Source organism: Diceros bicornis, chromosome 31 (assembly GCF_020826845.1).
Source record: "Diceros bicornis minor isolate mBicDic1 chromosome 31, mDicBic1.mat.cur, whole genome shotgun sequence".
Taxonomy (NCBI): domain Eukaryota; kingdom Metazoa; phylum Chordata; class Mammalia; order Perissodactyla; family Rhinocerotidae; genus Diceros; species Diceros bicornis.
The window spans coordinates 23,819,151-23,836,424 of NC_080770.1; the positions used below are offsets into that span (position 1 = coordinate 23,819,151).

A 17,274-nucleotide genomic window follows, 5' to 3' on the forward strand; every position below is an offset into this window, starting at 1 on the left:
AGGGAATGCAGTTGGAGAAGTCTGCTGAGGAGATGAGGTAATCCATTGCTGTCCTGCTAAGGGGCTCAAAACAACTAGCCAGCTGCTGCATACCTCTTGACAAGAGCTATTTCTCAGGCCTCCCAGAGAGGCTTTTTGATTCTCAGTAAGTACCATCTGCCGCTTCGGAGAGGGAGCTGAAGTAACTAGAAAGCTCCCGTTGGGGAAGTGTTCCTCTCACCCAAGAGATAGGATCCAGGCTTCTCAACAAGGTTTTGCTGACCCTCTGTCCACCTAGTCTGACTTTAAACCCCCGTGCTACAGAAAGGTTTCTGGTTTTCCAGGTCTTGGTTGCCCCTTACGTCCAAAGGCACCAAAGCACTCAGCAAATGTCCCTGAATTCAGTCATTGGTGGAAGGGAAGACACCAGCTTTTTTGGATAGCTGTGCTGTACCACCGTTTAAGGCAAGAAGTGCATTTTTGTCTGAGAACAGGGAGCGAGGGTTTAATGGGACAGTAGAGCATCTCCCTCTTTGCACAGGTAAGTATAGGTGGGTGTCTCCATCTGTGATGTCAAGCTCTGTCCTTGAAGGAATGTTTTTGTGGGTAATGGGCCTGTCCTAGAGCTTCTCTACCCAGAATTCCCCTTCTCTTTGGTGTTACCTCTTGGAATTCAGAGCGGTGAACTTGTTGGGCCAACAGACGTCCCCAGGAGAACATCCTCCAGAGTATTGACTTATCTTGTTTTAATTCCCACTAAGTGACATCTCTCCCCAAGAGATGATCTCTTAGAAATCCCATATGAAAACTCTTCTGAAAATGAATTGCTAATTGCTATTAGCCTTAGTGCACTTATTTTAAGCAGTTCTTCAACCTCTGGATCAGTGCTTCTCAAACTGTGCTCCTCAGACAACCTGCATTAGAATACAGGGGTCCTTGTTAAAGTGCAGACTCCACTTCAGACCTAAAATCAGAGTGAGAATGGGGTGGGAGGGACCCACGTATTTGTATTTGTAAAACTAGCTTTCCAGATGATTCTGACATGCACTTGAGTTTGAGAACTGCTGTTCTTAATGACTACTTTCTTCATTTTAGGTTTCTGCCCTCAGCCTCTTCAGCAAGGCAGAGACAGTCTCAGGTTTACTTCTTGTTGTGGTTTTATGCGTGGTGCTTTGATCCTTTGCTAATTTTGTTGCAGGCACAGTGGTGTTTGTGTTCAATTTCCTACCAAACTCAGCTTTTTGGCTATCTGTGCTTCACCGCCCATCTTTTCTCAGCTGTTGTTGCTTTCTAGGGTCCTCCCCTGAATGTCTCTATGTGCTGGATTCTTTTCTTCCCCATGTTGAGTCATTTTAATTTTTAGCCTTGTTTCTAGGATCTAGGGTCCTTTGGTATTTCTCTTCTCTGCTTCCTGAGGCTAGGCTTAATCTTCCCAATTTTAGGATGATTGGCAAGTCAGGCATAATAAGACTGGACACATATTTTATCTCTCCTTCCCTCTGTCCACTCAGTCTCCTCCAGACTGGACCTGCTCATCTCTGTGACTCAGGGTCTTATTTTCTGTCCCACTCCCTTACATTTTAGCCAGGGAGGACCTTTTGTTAATTTCTGTTTTGTTTTGAAGCTGGGCATTTAGAGATTGCTGAGCTCAAGTTGTGCTGAATTCTCAAAACACTAAACTGCCTGTGTTCCCTCTCTGCTTTCATATTCTAATTGGAACAAGGCACAATATTGTAACAGAAAACTGCAATTAATTTTCTAAAATAGTGGCAACTTGCACATTATAATGACTTTGGTTGTAACCATGTGAAAGCATAATAACAAAACTATAAAATTACTAATGAAACCAGAAATAGTCATATACCAAACTGTTCTTCCAGTTGTAGCTCAGTAATAAGGGCTATTTTACCTAGGAAGGAGGGGAAAAGTTAGTGGGGCCGGGGAGGGGGTGCATTTTGAGCTAGAATGCAAGAATAAGGATTAGTGCATTGAACGCAGAAATTGACAGGTGGTGTATACTCTCTCCCAGATGCACAGACCATCCCCCCCCCCCAACAGGTGGGGGTTGTAGGCATATAAGTGGTTTAATAAGAACTGAAAAGGATCCTTATTACATAATCCCTGCACTTCCTAGAGGCGCTGGTTGCCTGAATCTCACCAGTGCTGGTTTGCTTTTCTCTCTAGTCGTTTTATTGGCAAAAGGGAGATGGACAAGGACACCTTCATTTGACTTGGGTGGGAGAGAGAAGCTCTAGGACAGAAGCGGTTAGCTCTCCTTTCTCCGTGAAACAGCATTGTGCTTTTTAAGGCAAAGCCTCAAATACTTCAGGGTCAGTTTTATTGAAAGCTTTTTCTTTGTGGCTCTGCCGTAAAACTATATTCAAGTGTTGAGCGACTGTTACCTAGACAGATCATTAGTTTGGAGAGGGTGTTGGAAATAGATCCTGCCCTTTCTCCTCCCTCTCCCTCTCCCTCCCTCTTTCTCCCCCTTCCTCTCTTCCCCTTCCTTTTCTCTTCCGCCTTTCTCTCCTCCTTCCCCCTCTCTTCCTGTCTTCTTCTCTCCCCTCCTCTCCCCTGCTTCTTCACCCTGAGAGTCTGCTCTTCATTGGGGACTGTCCCCATGTATATACCTTCTCCCTCTAGACGTCTAGCTCTAGAGATATGCATCCCCTCATCTCAACAGGTCCTAGGCAGCAGGGAAGGAAAGCAGATTTGTTACCATTTTTTACAGACCTACAACCTATTCATCTGACTGGGCTGTAGTTCTTAATGTGTAATTCCCCTGAGACCACATCAGCATCACTAGGGAACTTAATAGAAATGCAGATTCTCAGTCCCACCTGCTAAATCAGAATCTCTAGGGGTGGGGCCCAGCCGTTCTTGTTTTCCCTGAGCCCTCCAGATGACTCTGTACCCTCAGTCAAGGTTGAAAACCAGTCGTTGACTGCATGGGGATTCTAGTTAGACCTCACCTGTTGATATAGTTTTGTCCGTTTCCTGTTTGCTCTCGCCCTGTCTCTTACTGTCTCTGGAACCTCATCTGGTTTACTTCTGTTGTTCCTATCAACCAGATCTTTCAGATACTTCCAGGAAGTTGAGAAATTGATGAGTACCTCCTGCCCTGAGCATTTCTGGATCATGCTAGCATCCTAGTGATGGTACTTCAAGGACTAATGCTGCGAGCCCTCTTTCCAGTTCTGATTAAAATTCTTACCTGCCCACAGTTGACTTTAGTCAGGCTCTTACCTGCGAGCCCAGGCCTGTTAGCCTACATGCTGTAGAATACAGAGGTGCTTTGGCTTAAAAAATGAGAAGCAATATCTTGATCTTTCTCTCTAGGCCCTTCCCCATCTGAAGGAGTATTTCTTGAGTTCCTTTTTCCAACGTTCAACTCACTGTTATCCCTGGATGGGAGACATCACTGTGATACACATTAATGGATATCTTAGTGTCACCCTGGTTGTAAAGCAATGTTAGTAGGCTTGCTTTGTTTCATGCCATTTTATAGCCATCTTCACAGAACCTAGAGATGACTGATTATTATGATTATAAGTTCATTAAAATGAACCACAGAAAAGGCTTGGTATCCAGAGTGCTCAAATTAGTCATAACTAAATAATAGCTTAGATCCTGGGTCAGGATGTGTGTCCAGTGCTCTCAGTACTGACCAGCATTTATGTAACTAACATGTATAGGCTCTTTTGGTCTGTCCTAGCTCCATTCTTCAATACATAATTCACTAAGGTTCCCTCCTTGCCCTCAATTTATCCTGTGATGTAATCCAGTGATCTATACTTCTCTAGATTCTAGAAGTTTGATTTTCAAAAGTGACCTGGAACTCTAGTTCAATCCAGAGTATTCTCCAGGAATCCAAGGGAATTGAGCCTCTTCTTAATCTTGTCTGGCCCTGGGAGTGGCAAAAACCAAAAATAAAGATATTTTATTTTTGTATCCTGGAAGAGTACTGTTTCTTCAAGGGAAGATTGGGATGAAAGAGAGACAGCTTTGTTGTCAGAAATGATTTACTCTTCCTAAGATTTTTGTCCTCATTAATTTTGTTAAAGCTGCCTGTCAGTTGATTAAAAGCTGCTTCCGCTGCAATTATCTTAAAGTTGACTTCTGAGATGTGGTACAAAGCATCTATCCTCAGACAGTTCTTTTCTTCAGCACGTTGTAGGAAAGGGGGGGTGGGGTATGGGAGAAGTCAGGGCTGTCTCTGATGCGATTTGTCAGGGAAGGAAGGGGGCAAGATAGAAAATTAAAAATAACATTTGAGCTGCAATCAAAGCCCTTATTAGTTTAGGCAAATTTTTCCATGACAGATTCCTCCAACTCTGACAATTTCTTTCCCTCATGGCCTCTTGGTAGAGTGTAGTCTATGCAGCATTTTCTTCTTTTCACTCAATAAAATTTTATTGAGCCCCTGTCATGGGCCAGGTAATTTGCTAGGTCTGGGAATACAGTGAGCAAAACAGCCCTGGTTCTGCTCTCCTGGTGCTTACATGCTAGACAACTGGCTTCATGACTGGTCTTTTCACCACTGCATTCCCAGCCTTCACTGTGCTTGGCACGCAGGAGGCTCTCAGCATTTGATCCGGGAACATGCGTCACTTTGAAATCTTGTGTGCGGTGTTATTTCCTGCGCATACATGAACATGCACCCCACTTACCACCACCATCAGTGTGCCTAGAATGTGACTCAGTATATGGTAATTGAACGAAAGTATTAATGAGATGATCCTTATGAAAATGGGGAGTGTCTTACTCATTTCCACAATTCTGCCCAGGATCAGTGAGTTTCTGAGGACTAGTCCCAGCACTGTGACATAGTGAGAGATTCCCAGTAGATAGTTTCAAAAGTGAAAGGCAAACTATTTTGTTTTTTCAAGAATTGGTAGGAGAACCAATTTCTGCACTTTTAGAAGCTGAAAGTATTTTAGTGTAACCCCTGCCCTGAACTTGCTTCCAAAAAATATGGATCAACTAAAATAAGTAAATATATTGAAAGACTCTCTCACAATATCTAGCACAACTACTCATTTGGCCATTTCCTTTGAGATTTAGAAAGCCAAGGAAATTCAAGAACTTGTGCTGCACTCAAGTGGAAACAAGAAGAAGAAATTATTTTAATTTCTAGGAGTTCCAGGAACATTGATACTGGCATTTCATTTAGCACAGAAGTAGATCCCTCAGTTGAAGTAATCTCTGTGCTTTGATCCTAATGGCCAAAGATGGCCTTTGGAAAGCATCAGGCCAATGGAAAAATAAAATTCTTGTCCTCTGGATGTCCTTGGGGTCCTTTTGAGAGGAACAAATGAATAAGACAGAGTTTACAGGTCTCAACAAATCATAGGAGGTTGGCTAGAAATGACTTCGAGGCAGCAGATTATCAATAGCAGCAGAGGGCAACAAATTCCAAAGAGTTAGGAAAAGGAGCTGCATGCTCTTCTTTTCTGATGGAGAGCTTTGGTTCGGACAGGGGTCTTCTGGGCAGGTTTGTTCGTGCTTCAGCTGAATAAAGAGGAGAGTTAGGTGACCTGGTATTCTGATTCTTGTTTTAAAATAACCGCTTTAAGATCAACATTCTGTGAGTTCTGAACTCCAAAGTGGAATCTAAAGAAGGCTTGGAGACAGTAAAAGAAATTAAAGTTTCTGAAACACACTCAGATTTCCTAGAGGATGAAAAAACTAATAATTCATGAATCTAAGCAAATCAACAGCTCAACAGGAAGAAAAGACCATAGTATCCCTCCCCTGCCTGCTCTGAGATGTGTGCACTTCTCAGCCTGTGACAGGGTGGGTAGCCATCCATTTCCAGTGGAAAGGTCAGCTGTCTCTTAGCATCTGCTTTCCATTGATTTCTTCCCCTCTTCCAGAGAGTTAATTCCCTTCTAGTAACCCTCTAAGAGCTTAAAGCCTCTGTTGATTCCCATCATTACCCAGAAGGCATTTCTCCTACTCACAGTTCCTTTCTTCCTCGAAGTTCCCTTGGCTTGCACCTTCTTCCATGGCCCTTGCAGCCTCAGTTTCCAGTTGTCCCCTTCCTCCAGGCAGCTTCCATTGTCTCAGCTAAAACAAGGGAGATCTACCAACTGCACTCAACCTCTTGCCACTATGGCGAGGTTCAAGCATTACAGATGGTGACATTCCCAAATGTAAACAAGATAACCACAATGTTTTTTCTTTTAGCTTCTGATCTGGGCTGATCTGAGCAGTGCAATTTGCTGCTTGGACTAATAGTCTGAGCTTTGTTGACATGTGGTAGAAAAGGAAGCATCTTGCTGAGGGCAGCAATACATTTTCCTTCTAAATTTTAAAAGGATGGAGAGGAAGGTTTCCCACTGAGCTCCTCTGGCTGCCTTTCGTTCTTTTCCTGGCTATCTTTGAACAGAAACAAGACCCCTTTAGTTTGATCTGGGAGGTTGTTTTCTTTGCTCCTACTTGCTATTAGTTAGAGTTTGAGGGATGGAGGGGCAAGCAGTACAAGGGATTGTCTTGGACCCCAGAAGTGGAGGAATCGTTATCTTCTTCCACTCCCTTAGAACCATAAAGATCTTGGCGACCTGACTCATTCCCTGTTGACGTGCTGAGACTACACTGACTCTAAAAATTTTGTTCCTTCTAGCATATTGATTCCAGTTTCCTTCATAGATGTTAGACAGAAAAGAGAGCAGTCTGCTTGGGGTGGGGGGTTTCTTTCAGCATTTGTCATATACTAGGGAACAGCTCTAGCTGAGACACGTGAAACCAGGACGTTGCACACATGTACCAGCAGCTGGGTTTTGTATCCAGTCCCACACAGGGTCCCCAAGTCCTTCTAATCCTCCCATGTAATGGAATGTGGTGTTGCAGTTTCGTGGAGTGTCACTTTTGTCAGAGAGAGAGAGGAATTTTTGGCAGGCCACCCAGCCAGAAGGATTAAGGATTTTTGTCCTTAAAATCCCATGGAGAGCTTCAGGACACCTGACTAGTGTTAAGGAAACCTTGACTTGAGGTAAATTTGGAGTGCCGTTAACTGGAGGCCAGAGCTGTCCTTTATACTGTCTCAGATCTTCTTTCTTGTCAGTGCTGATGAACTTTGGGTTTACAGAGCCAGAGCCAGGCCCCACTGAAATCTGGGAGGAGACTCACAGATCACCCAGTCACTGGGTTGGAAAGACTGATGGTCGAAACCATAAATGGTTGGGGAGTAGCCAGAGCTACCTAACCATCTGTCAGCTCTGGGGAGCTTTCTGCCCAGATATTCTCTTGTCTCTAGGGCTGACTAATTTTGAGGAGCGTTTCCCCTCAGTGAGGCACTTTGAGAGCTGTGAAACTCCAGCCAGAGAAAGGAGTAGAAACTGCATCTCAGGATGGTTTTCAAAATGGACCAGATTCTCATTCCTCTGGGGTCCTTTAGTTTCAGGCATGTGTGAAATAAGGAGTATTGGACCAGATGACCTCTTGGGACCTAAATCAGTGATTCCTACCCATCTTACACCTTCTGTGCTCTCATCACCCCCGCCTCCCTTACTTTTTGCCCTCATCTCCCTCCTTTCCACCCCCACATTAGTGTGATAAGCAAGCAAGTGCTTATCAGGAATCCTGGAGGCTGCTGATCTTCACATGGCATTTTCTGGCTTCCTGCCACAAAGCAGGATTAGCCTAATACCCAAACACTGGAAGAGATGGGCGCTTGGGAGCTGCCCTTTGAGTACTGTTTAAGGACTTGGCTGGGGCCGGGGGGCAGGGTGGGCTGCCATAGTCAGAGGACAAATTGATGCCCTAATGCCCTATGACTCCTATAGCCATGGAGGTTGTGAATATTTGTGCAGCAGAGTCTGGGGGTCTCAACCTTTAATTACTTCTCTCCAATCCCTCTGACCTTGTCTCACCTGAACTGGGTCATCCATCATACTGGCCTCTTGAAGGTTTTGTCCCCAAAGCAAGTTTGTGTACTTAGAAGCAAATTGATAGTATTTGCATATTAATCCCTCTTCAGCAACCGACTATAAAAGGTAAATTTGTGACATGTGAGAGGCTTGTTTGTTTCTTTCCTGGTGTGGAACATTTTTAGAAAAGAGTTCCCTTATTCTTTTCTTTGAGACCCACCCCCATCAAAAAACTTAGCGCAACCTTCAAGCATCCGATTTACTAACCTTATCATCCCCCATCTTGCAAGGCCACTTTCTCTGGCCTTTCTGCCCCATTCCCTGCGATTTATAAGTCGTCGTGATTTTAGGGGAGACTCCATCATGAGACCCATGTAGAGCTACCACAAGCCAAGACCAAGGCTCCTCTCATCTAACCACTGAAGTTAACATGCATCCTTCCTTAACTCTGGGTATACCCTACTCATACCACCTGACCTTTGGTAGAAGGAAAATTAAACAGATTAATTGATTCCAGCCCCAATTGTCTGATCACAGCCGCTTTGTGCATTTAGTATGTATACCAAGTCATATTTAACCACATGGCCTCTAGGCGAGATAGACACCATTGGTTATCTTCTGGAAAGGTGAAAACCTCTGTGAGAAAGGATGAAGTCACCACATCCATCCCTTGATTTGAAGGAAAAGGGTTGATTAGGTGTAAGGGAAAAGACTGGTGTTGCCATCTCCATGGACAGGCAGCCAGTGAGGCTGGTGGAGGGTAGGAGCCATGAATTTGTTCAAGGGGTCTGCCACATGTATACGTGCAGGGAAGAGATTATACAAAGGTCAAGCAACCATGTTCTCGATGACTAATTTAGAAATTCATACCAGTCTATTAGACTCTTCTTTAGTAGTCTCCATAGTTAGACCAAAGATATAAGGAGCCCTGCCTAATTCTTACATTTAGAGTTGAATCAGACAGGGCACAGGAGGTTCTTAATGCAGCAGCCATGAGGCAGTCTTATGCCTTAAACCAAAGCCAATTCCGTATCTATGAAAGACCTGTTCAACCTCAGGACCATAGCAGGCTATTCTGGCAGTGTGTGGTTAGCTGCCCAGGCACATTTCTCAGCACCAAATAACCTGGAAATTATTCGTTAACAGGATTTTCCATGTATGTGCCAGTACATTGAGCACACATGCTATTCCAGAGACTGTCATGGTAAAGGCCTTCCAGGTAGATGCCCAAGGCACATGAACAAGTGTTCTGAATCCAGGACTTCTCATCACTTGATTTGTGTAAATGCAGTGGGCCCTTAGCTCAATTTTTACTTCTTTTCTTTTTTGTTTTTTAATCTCTCATCAGGATAATCAGAAAAATAATTATCATTGTACCACCCTAAATTCATTTTTGAATATTACTTTCTAAATCAAACTGTCATTTGATCTCGTTTTTTTTCCCTCCATCAACCCTCATGGAAAGGTAAAGGAGACGAAGTGCACCCCTATTTTATAGATTAAAACCTGAGGAGGCTAAAAGGGAACATATCGTCTTGACTAAAACTCCAGTTTATAGATCTTCAGCTTCATGTCCTTTTCATAGGCCCTGATGACCTTTTTGGAAGCCCCAGGTGCGGGTTCCTGGTAATAACAACAACAGCTACCATTCATGAGCGTGCATGGTGCCAGACATTTTATATACATCATTTCTTTTAACCTCCCCAGTTATTTGAATGTTGGTGCTGTCTCTTTTTAAACTGTGATCTAGAGAAGTTGTTATGCAGTGGGGTCAGGATTCAAACCCAGGTCTGTCTAACTCTGAAGTCTGTGTCCTTCATCTTTCCACTTCCCTGCCCCGTCTCTGACTAGAGTTGCTTCTGGAACATCATGTAGGTCAGTGGCCAGAGAGACTGTGGAGGCTTTTTTTCACCTTCAGCCCAAACCCTAGACATGTTAAGGTGCCCCCCGAGAAAATAATAGCTTTGGAAAGATGTAGACTATTGGAAGGAGACTCTCTCCCTTTGAGAAATGGAAATGATCTATTTAATGGTGATTTATATAAGCTAGAAAGAAATCATGTACCTGTGTGTTCAAGATTCCCCTCTGCCCTGCTTCCTACATCTTACTGCACCTTTTAGGTTTCCTTAACAATAGCAATTTTAACATTGCTTTTAATTAGATGAATTAAGAATGTTCTCTGATGTTATCACCCCCTCCCGCCCCCCTATCACCTTCAATTCCCCATTGCTGAGAGCACTGTGATTTCCATGGTAACAGAACTACCAGTGGAGCTTGGCGCTCACTAGTTTGTCTGGTCAGAGGAAAGTTAGGGGCAGTCCTTCCTGGTGAGCTGGACTCTGGATGGGGCTTTCCAGGGGGTTACCTTAAAAGAGGTGAAGTGAGACATGCTCAGAGGTTCTCAGGAGAGCACAGCTAAGATTCACGCAGGAAAGTCCAAGTACTCCCCTAGTATCTCTTGAAAGAGTCCTAGCCCTCACCTAAGGTAAGAGGGTCTCAACCCTTCCTCTGCTACCCCAGGTTCTCAAATATGTGTTGAGAATCCTCCCATTCCCAGCCTAACCATCTCCTTTCCTCCCTGTGGTTAACTTGCTTCAGGCCATAGGACTTTGTTTCTCCCTGGATTTTGTTATTCTTGGTAACAAATTGTTTCTCCTCCCCTTCTCTTTTCCTCTCTCTTTCTCCCCCATCCAGAGAGTTTTCAACGTCCTTTACCCCATGCCTGCTGACCAGCGGAGACACGTCAGCATCAACTCTGCCCGTTGGCTGCCCGAGCCAGGGCTCGGCCTGGCCTATGGTACCAACAAAGGAGACCTGGTGATCTGCCGACCAGAGTGAGTGGCTCAAGGGGACGATGGGATGGGCGTGGAGGGAGTCATCAGGCTGACGACTAGAGTGATCAGCATTCACCTACGGATCTGGCCATAAGGTCTGGGATCTTTTAGATGGGAAATCTAAATCTGGGGAGATTGATCCAGCCTCATCCTCAGCGTCACTCCTTAAAAGGGTCCTTTTCACTTAGGGGATGGTAGGGTTAGCTGTCCATTCCAGAAATCTTCAAAAGACTGGTTCAGTTTATGATGTCTTCTGAAATCTAAGGCAGTGTTTTTTTTCTTTGTTTTCTCTTATTCTCTGGTTTCCTAGTGATAGTAAAGTTTCCCTGCAGGCAGAAGTATAGATATCAAAGATTCTTTTCTAAACCCTTTTTGAAAAATTCAACAGGTGGTCTTGGATTTGTGTAAATGCTATAGACATTAACTTAAGAAATAAAATTGGAAATAGAGAATTGTTAAAACTGTAATTTGTCAAGCCACTGATCTCTAACAGCCTGGCTCCGTCTGTGTCCTGCCTGTTTTCCTTTCTGCTTGGGGCTATGGTTTATAATAGTGAAGGCAGATTGAAAAGCCTAATTTAAAATCAAAATGATTGTTATCTGGTCTTGAAGTAGAGGGTAAGAGGGGACAGGGAACCAGAGCATTTCTATCTTAAGTCCTGATGATACCCCTTCCCCTTTCGCTGGCTTTGTGGAGGATAGAGGTCTATCCAGGCATCTTTTCACTCAAGACCCAGGAGTCAGCCAGGGCTGTCATCAATTTGTAGACCCAGCCATGTGGGGAGTGTGGAGCTCTGTGCTTCAGTACGGATCAGGTTGATTGCTGCGTGGGCCGCTGCAGGGTTCCAGCCAACTAAATGCCACTTCCTGCCTCCAGGCCGTCCTAATGCTGTCCTTCACGTGTGCAGTCTTCTCTGAGGGAGTACTGCAGCTCACAGAGCGGGGTGACTGGTCTCGTAGGGTCTCTGACTATTGAGAGTGTGCACATTGCCTTTTGATAGGGCCCCTGGTGATTTTTCCTAGTGTATGTGTCTGGGTCAGTTCTTGTGGCCTGGTAGGTGACTGGTGATTGAGCCCTTGTCAGCTGAGTTAGGTCAGTGACCCAGGAGAAAGAAAGCCTGGTTCTAAGGGCATCTGTTTCATTCTATCTTGAATTTTCAGAGCCCCTCCCAAAGAGAGGCTGCTGCCTGAGCCTGACCTAGTCAAGCTGCTCTTGGAGCTGGGAAACTGCATGGTTCTGCCGGCCGCGCTCTCCTCAGGCTCTGCATCTGGAGAGCCTCTTTCACTAGCCCCTTGTGCCTTTCTGGGACACAGCCTGCCTCTTTCACAACTGTGCCACTGTTAGTCCAGGCACTGGTCTGTCGGTTTCTGCCCTTCTCCCTGGCCGGTCCATAGTCCCAGGATCAATCTACCCTGAAATATTTCTTTTTCCCCAAAGTGCATGAGACTAATTGTCTTATCTCTTCCTCTTTTCTTAGGAATCCATAGGAGGAATCTAATAGGCATCTTTTCCAAAACTGGCACAGAATTTGGGACCATAATTTTACCAACTCTGTAGTAACAAGCCTTTCTTTCCCTGTTTCTCAAAGAGACATCCTTCCTCAGCATTGTTGTCTTATCTGTGGCTCCAACCACTAGCCTTATCCTAACCCAACTCCTAGCCCCCTCCCTTGCAGAAGTGATCTGCTCTTTCAGAGGCAGATCTTTACCTCCAGTTTGTCATGGCCCCACGATGGCTTTTATGTCTGAAACCCTGGCCTTTGTCCTTGGTGTGAGTCACAGACCCTCAGCCAGACAGGAAGCTGGCTTTGGCCTCTCTTTTCACCCCATATGTTGTTTTCAGCATCATAGGGTCTCAGCAGGCTGGAGCCATCTTGGATTTCCTGAGGAACTCTCTTACCCACCAGGAACTCAAGCCTCTTCCATGAACAAGAGGGCACCAGCATTTGACACAGTGAACAGCTTCCCATCACAGACCCAGTTGTGTTGGGCTGAGAGAGAGCTAGTTTAGCCTGCCCTTTTTGGTGTTGCTGTTTCTCCTGATTTTAAGACCGGCGTGACTTTGTCCCAAGTTGTTCAAAGCTTCTCTAGTTCTGTCACCTTCATATCTGTACAGTTTTTTTGCTTTAGACAGGGAGACTATGAACAGTATTCAGGTAAGGAAGTTAAGACTCACCCAAGGGCTCCCAGCAGATCAATGACAGAATGACGCTTCCTAACTTTCCAATCCAGAGCTCTTTCCTGTAGCTGGTTCTTAACCTTTTTTCAATCAAAAACCTCTTTAAAATTCTAATAGAAGCAGTGTCTGCCACAGAAGAATACACCACAAGAGCACATATAATTTTGTAATTCTCTTAAGACCTCAGGTGAAGAATGCAGCTCTAGATCATGTTGAGGTGTTTAAGCGGGTCAGGTGACTGATGCAGTGGGAAGCAAAAGGGGATAAGTGAGGACGTTTACATCTTTTGAACAGTCTATGGTTGGTCCCTGGCCTAGAATACGGAGAACAAGTAAACAGGGAAGGAGGAGCTCAGGGGTGTTGTCTCTCTAGTAGCCAGCTGCCTGAGGCTCGCTGCCGCTCCCTGTGTGACGCAGCTACCTGGCACACGCGTTTCCAGGGGCACAGGACCCAGCCAGCCAGCTGGGCCAAGGTTACAGCCCGCCCTCCAAAAAACAGGTGGTTGTCTGCCTTTGTCCCGGGCACAGGCAGCTGCACCTCATTTTGTGCTCTCCATCCTGCTCTTGATTTCCCCTCCATTATCTTAGTTTCAGCACTCTCTCCAAGCACAAAGACAGAGGTAACAAGCTCCTTGGGCATCTCTTCGTGGTACTAAAACCGCATTGATGGTAGAAAAAGGCCGAAGGAAACACTCCCTCTCTCCAGGGACAGAAATTCTTCGGACAGGTGAGGGGACGAACACCTGGCCCCTCAGCCTCTATGCAAAGCCATTGTGGTGGCTGATAGTCCAGTCACCCCACCGTTCCTAGCAGTGAAGTGCTCCTTTCTCCTTTGCTTTGCTCCCCCACCCGCCACTCCTCCCAAGCTGCTGCTCTGCCTCTGGCTGACCGCCAGCCCAGTGAACACCCCCACCGATAACCATAGTGGGTGTGAAGTACCAGATTGATATGAGGGGGTGCTTGCTCTCTTCCGGCTTCATAGATCAGCCCTACAAATGGGGGGAGGTGTTGCTGTTAAGACCACTGCTTCTCAGAGTCAGCTCAGAAGACAGAATTGAGAGACTCATGTCAGGAAAAAGCAGGCTGGGACTGTGGGGCATCTGACCCTTTGGCTGAGTGTGGGACTCCTGGCAAGGCCCCAACTCTGTCCCTTAAGAGGGAGCTACCACTATAAACAGTGATTATAATCAAGCATCATTGACCAAGGAGGGGAGAGGCATGCCTCTGAATCCAAAGGGAAGCCACAGAGACTACATCTTTCAGGCTGTCCCACAAGAGCCAGGTGCCAGCTCTTTCCCACATCACAGAGATATTGGGGTCAATGCCAGTCTTCTTGGAAGCAATCCTTCTTTCCAAGGAGACAGCCACGCGGTCCAAGCCTCTGCCGCCATGTAACTGATAGATGAACAAGGAATGTTCTCAAAGGGAATATTCCCTAGAAGTTGGAAAGTTTAGAGCCAGAGTTCTGTGTGAGAGCGTTGTCACCGCCAAGGAAGCCAGGTTGGCTCTTCACTGTGTTCAGGGAACCCAGAAAGTCCCAGCCATGAGGGAGTCGTCAAGCCAAGCCCAGAAGCACAGCTTACAAATAGTGCTGAAGGAAGCCAGGTGTTCAGTGCAAGTCCATTTGAAAAGGCTGACCCTGATTGGCCTTCCCATTCTTCTTCATCATTTTATGTGTTTGTCTAGCTTCCAGGAAGAACCTAGAGCAAACAGTGGTGACTCATGCATCCTCACTAAGACCCAAGGAGGAAGGACCATTAGCTTAAAGATGGAAATCAGTGATATTGGCTGTTGAAGACTTAAGAGTTTCAGTAGCCAGAGAGGGTGTCTTCAACTCTGTTCCTTGGTACAGTGCCCGGAGTTTCAACCAAATTTTCGAATCTATGAACTTGAGGTAGTGAAGCTGCTCTGACCACAGAAAGTAGAACAAATCAGGGCTAGAATTAGAGCTGTTGGTGGGGAGCAGAAAGGATTGGGGTGGTAGAGGAGAGTGGGGCAGCATATCTGATACAGTCTCCATCGCCCCTGTTCTGTTTGGCAGTTGACCTCATCAACAAATGGCCAGAGTTCACAGCTCTGAGCTGATGACACATGCTGTCAGGTGGGCAGTGTTTGAGGGGACCGTTTGATTGCCAGCATCACGCTGACAGTCCCAGCTCAGAGAGTGGGCCTCTTTTCAGCGATAGGAAGGAAGGTTCCTGGTCACGCAGTGCATGGTTTGATGTAGGTTTGGTGTGAACGGTTTGTTGTCACTAACCAGCCCTGGCTAACAAGAATTATGGAGAAGGATTGGCAGGGACCCACATGGTATTGCCACCTGTCAATAAATCTTGACAAGTTTGTAAACCAGAGGCTCCCTGGCAGCTGGCTTCACGTGGTGCCTCTTGCAGCCAGGATTTGCTCATCAAAAATTGCAGTGATGGCTTTGATTTTGGAGGCCGCTGCTGTTGACTTCTGGACAATTGCCTCTTCTCTCCTCTTACCTTTGCTCTCTGGTGCTCCTGTGGTTCTCAGACAACCCCCACAAAAATAGCTGAGTGTTTGGAAGAGGAAGGAGATACTCGTTTTTGAAGGAGATACTCCTTTTTAAAGGAGTATTCTGAAGAAGAGCACACCAAATCCACAGTCTCACAAGCCCTCTGAGAGGAGCCTGCGAGGGGTTAGCACAGAGCAGGGAAAGGAGGAGCACTTTTGTCTGGCTGTGGCTCTTTCCCGTCAAAGACGTTACTATGCCGTTAGGTGAAGACTAATCCCCAGAATCTCAGTGACCCTGTAGAGGCGGATTTGGGGGCTCAGTGCCTAGGCCTGTCTCCTTTCACCTGCAGTGGCACAGCCTCCTGACACACAGTCCCTCATCATCCCAGCCCATCAGCTCCCTAGCCTATCTAATCTTCACATTTAGGAAGGAAGCACCTTACATCACTCCCCACAACTCATCCTTTCTTGGCTAATCCTCATAACCCACTGACTTTGATAACCCACTGACTTGGATTTGTTCGCTCTTTATTGAAGACATTCTGTTGTTACAGAAAGGTAACGTAGGCCACTAAGTTAAAAAGCTGGCTCTCGTTGGAGCTTGTCTTAGTCTGCTGGGGCTGCCATAACGGAATACCTTAGACATGGTGGCTTAATCAACAGAAGTTTATTTTCTCACAGTTCTGGAGGCTAGAAGTCTGAGATCAGGTGCCAGCATGGTCAAGTTCTGGTGAGGACTCTTCTGGCTTGCAGACGGCCACCTTCTCACTGTGTCCTCACATGCTGGAGAGAGACAGAGAAGATCTCTCTCTTCCTCTCCTTATAAGGCAACAGTCCTATTGGATTAGAGTCCCACATTTATGACCTCATTTAACCTGAATTACTCCTAAAGACCCTATCTCCAGATACAGTCACATTGGGGGATAGGGCTTTGCCATATGCTTTTGGGGGGACACGATTCAGTCCATAGCAGAGCATCCCTTATGATCTCTACATGGTCACCAGAGTCCTAATCAAAGGGCTCAAAGACACCTCTTTCCCAACTCTTATCCCCCACTTTCACCACCATCATCAGCACCCCATCCTCAGTCATGGTGACTGGTGCTAGGTACCACCTTTTCCAGGGAGGAATCTTTTCTTATTTATTTTTTTTATTGAGGTCACATTGGTTTATGCATTCTATAAATTTCAGGTATACTTAATTATATTTCGACTTCTGCATATACTGCATCATGTACACCACCAAAAGTCTAGTTGCCATCCATCACCATGTACATGTGGGGAGGAATCTTTAAAAGCAAAGCAGGGGCCGGCCTGATGGCATAGCGGTTAAGTTCCTGCACTCTGCTTCGGCGGCCCGGGGTTCGCAGGTTTGGATCCAGGGCATGGACCGACGCACTGCTCGTCAAGCCATGCTGTGGCAGCGTCCCATATAAAGTAGAGGAAGATGGGTACGATGTTAGCCCAGGGCCAGTCTTCCTCAGCAAAAAGAGGAGGATTGGCAATGGATGTTATCTCAGGGCTAATCTTCCTCACACACACAAAAATAATAAATAAAAACAAAGCAATCTTGTATTTTGGGACTTACCACTGGCAGCCAGGATTGCTGCCTGAGGTGGAAAATCAGTATAGAAAGATGAGAGGCCACTGCTTCCCTTCTGGCCCCTGTGCCTGTGTGAGGTTGGAAGAAACTGCTTAATAATCTATTGCAGGGAAAGAAGGAACCAGGGAAAGGTTGGCAGCCCGGAGAGCTCGACAGTTAGAAACTCTTCTCTCTGCCATCAGCAGTCTAGCCCATTGCCACGTGAGGGGCTCTCCTTCCTACCCCTGTGAGAAGTTCGTGAGCACTCACAGGGTCTTCTTCAGCTCTAAGAGCACCGTTCCCAATTGCTTGTCCAGCCTACCCTGGCAAAGGAGGCTCTAGTTCCAGAACAGAAA

At 45.9% G+C, this 17,274-nt stretch overlaps 1 protein-coding gene across 12 annotated transcripts in view; it reads left to right on the plus strand.

Annotated features, from left to right (window-relative positions):
• Positions 1–17,274, plus strand: part of AMBRA1 (autophagy and beclin 1 regulator 1) — a 168,570-nt gene that overhangs the window by 140,829 nt on the left and 10,467 nt on the right. For 11 of the 12 annotated variants that reach the window (XM_058527033.1, XM_058527040.1, XM_058527037.1 and 8 more), the window contains one exon: positions 10,545–10,684. In XM_058527033.1, the coding sequence (XP_058383016.1) occupies positions 10,545–10,684 (140 nt within the window). Of the gene's footprint in view, positions 1–323; positions 1,870–10,544; positions 10,685–17,274 lie in introns of those variants that run through there. The other variant, XM_058527045.1, reaches the window with a different exon arrangement.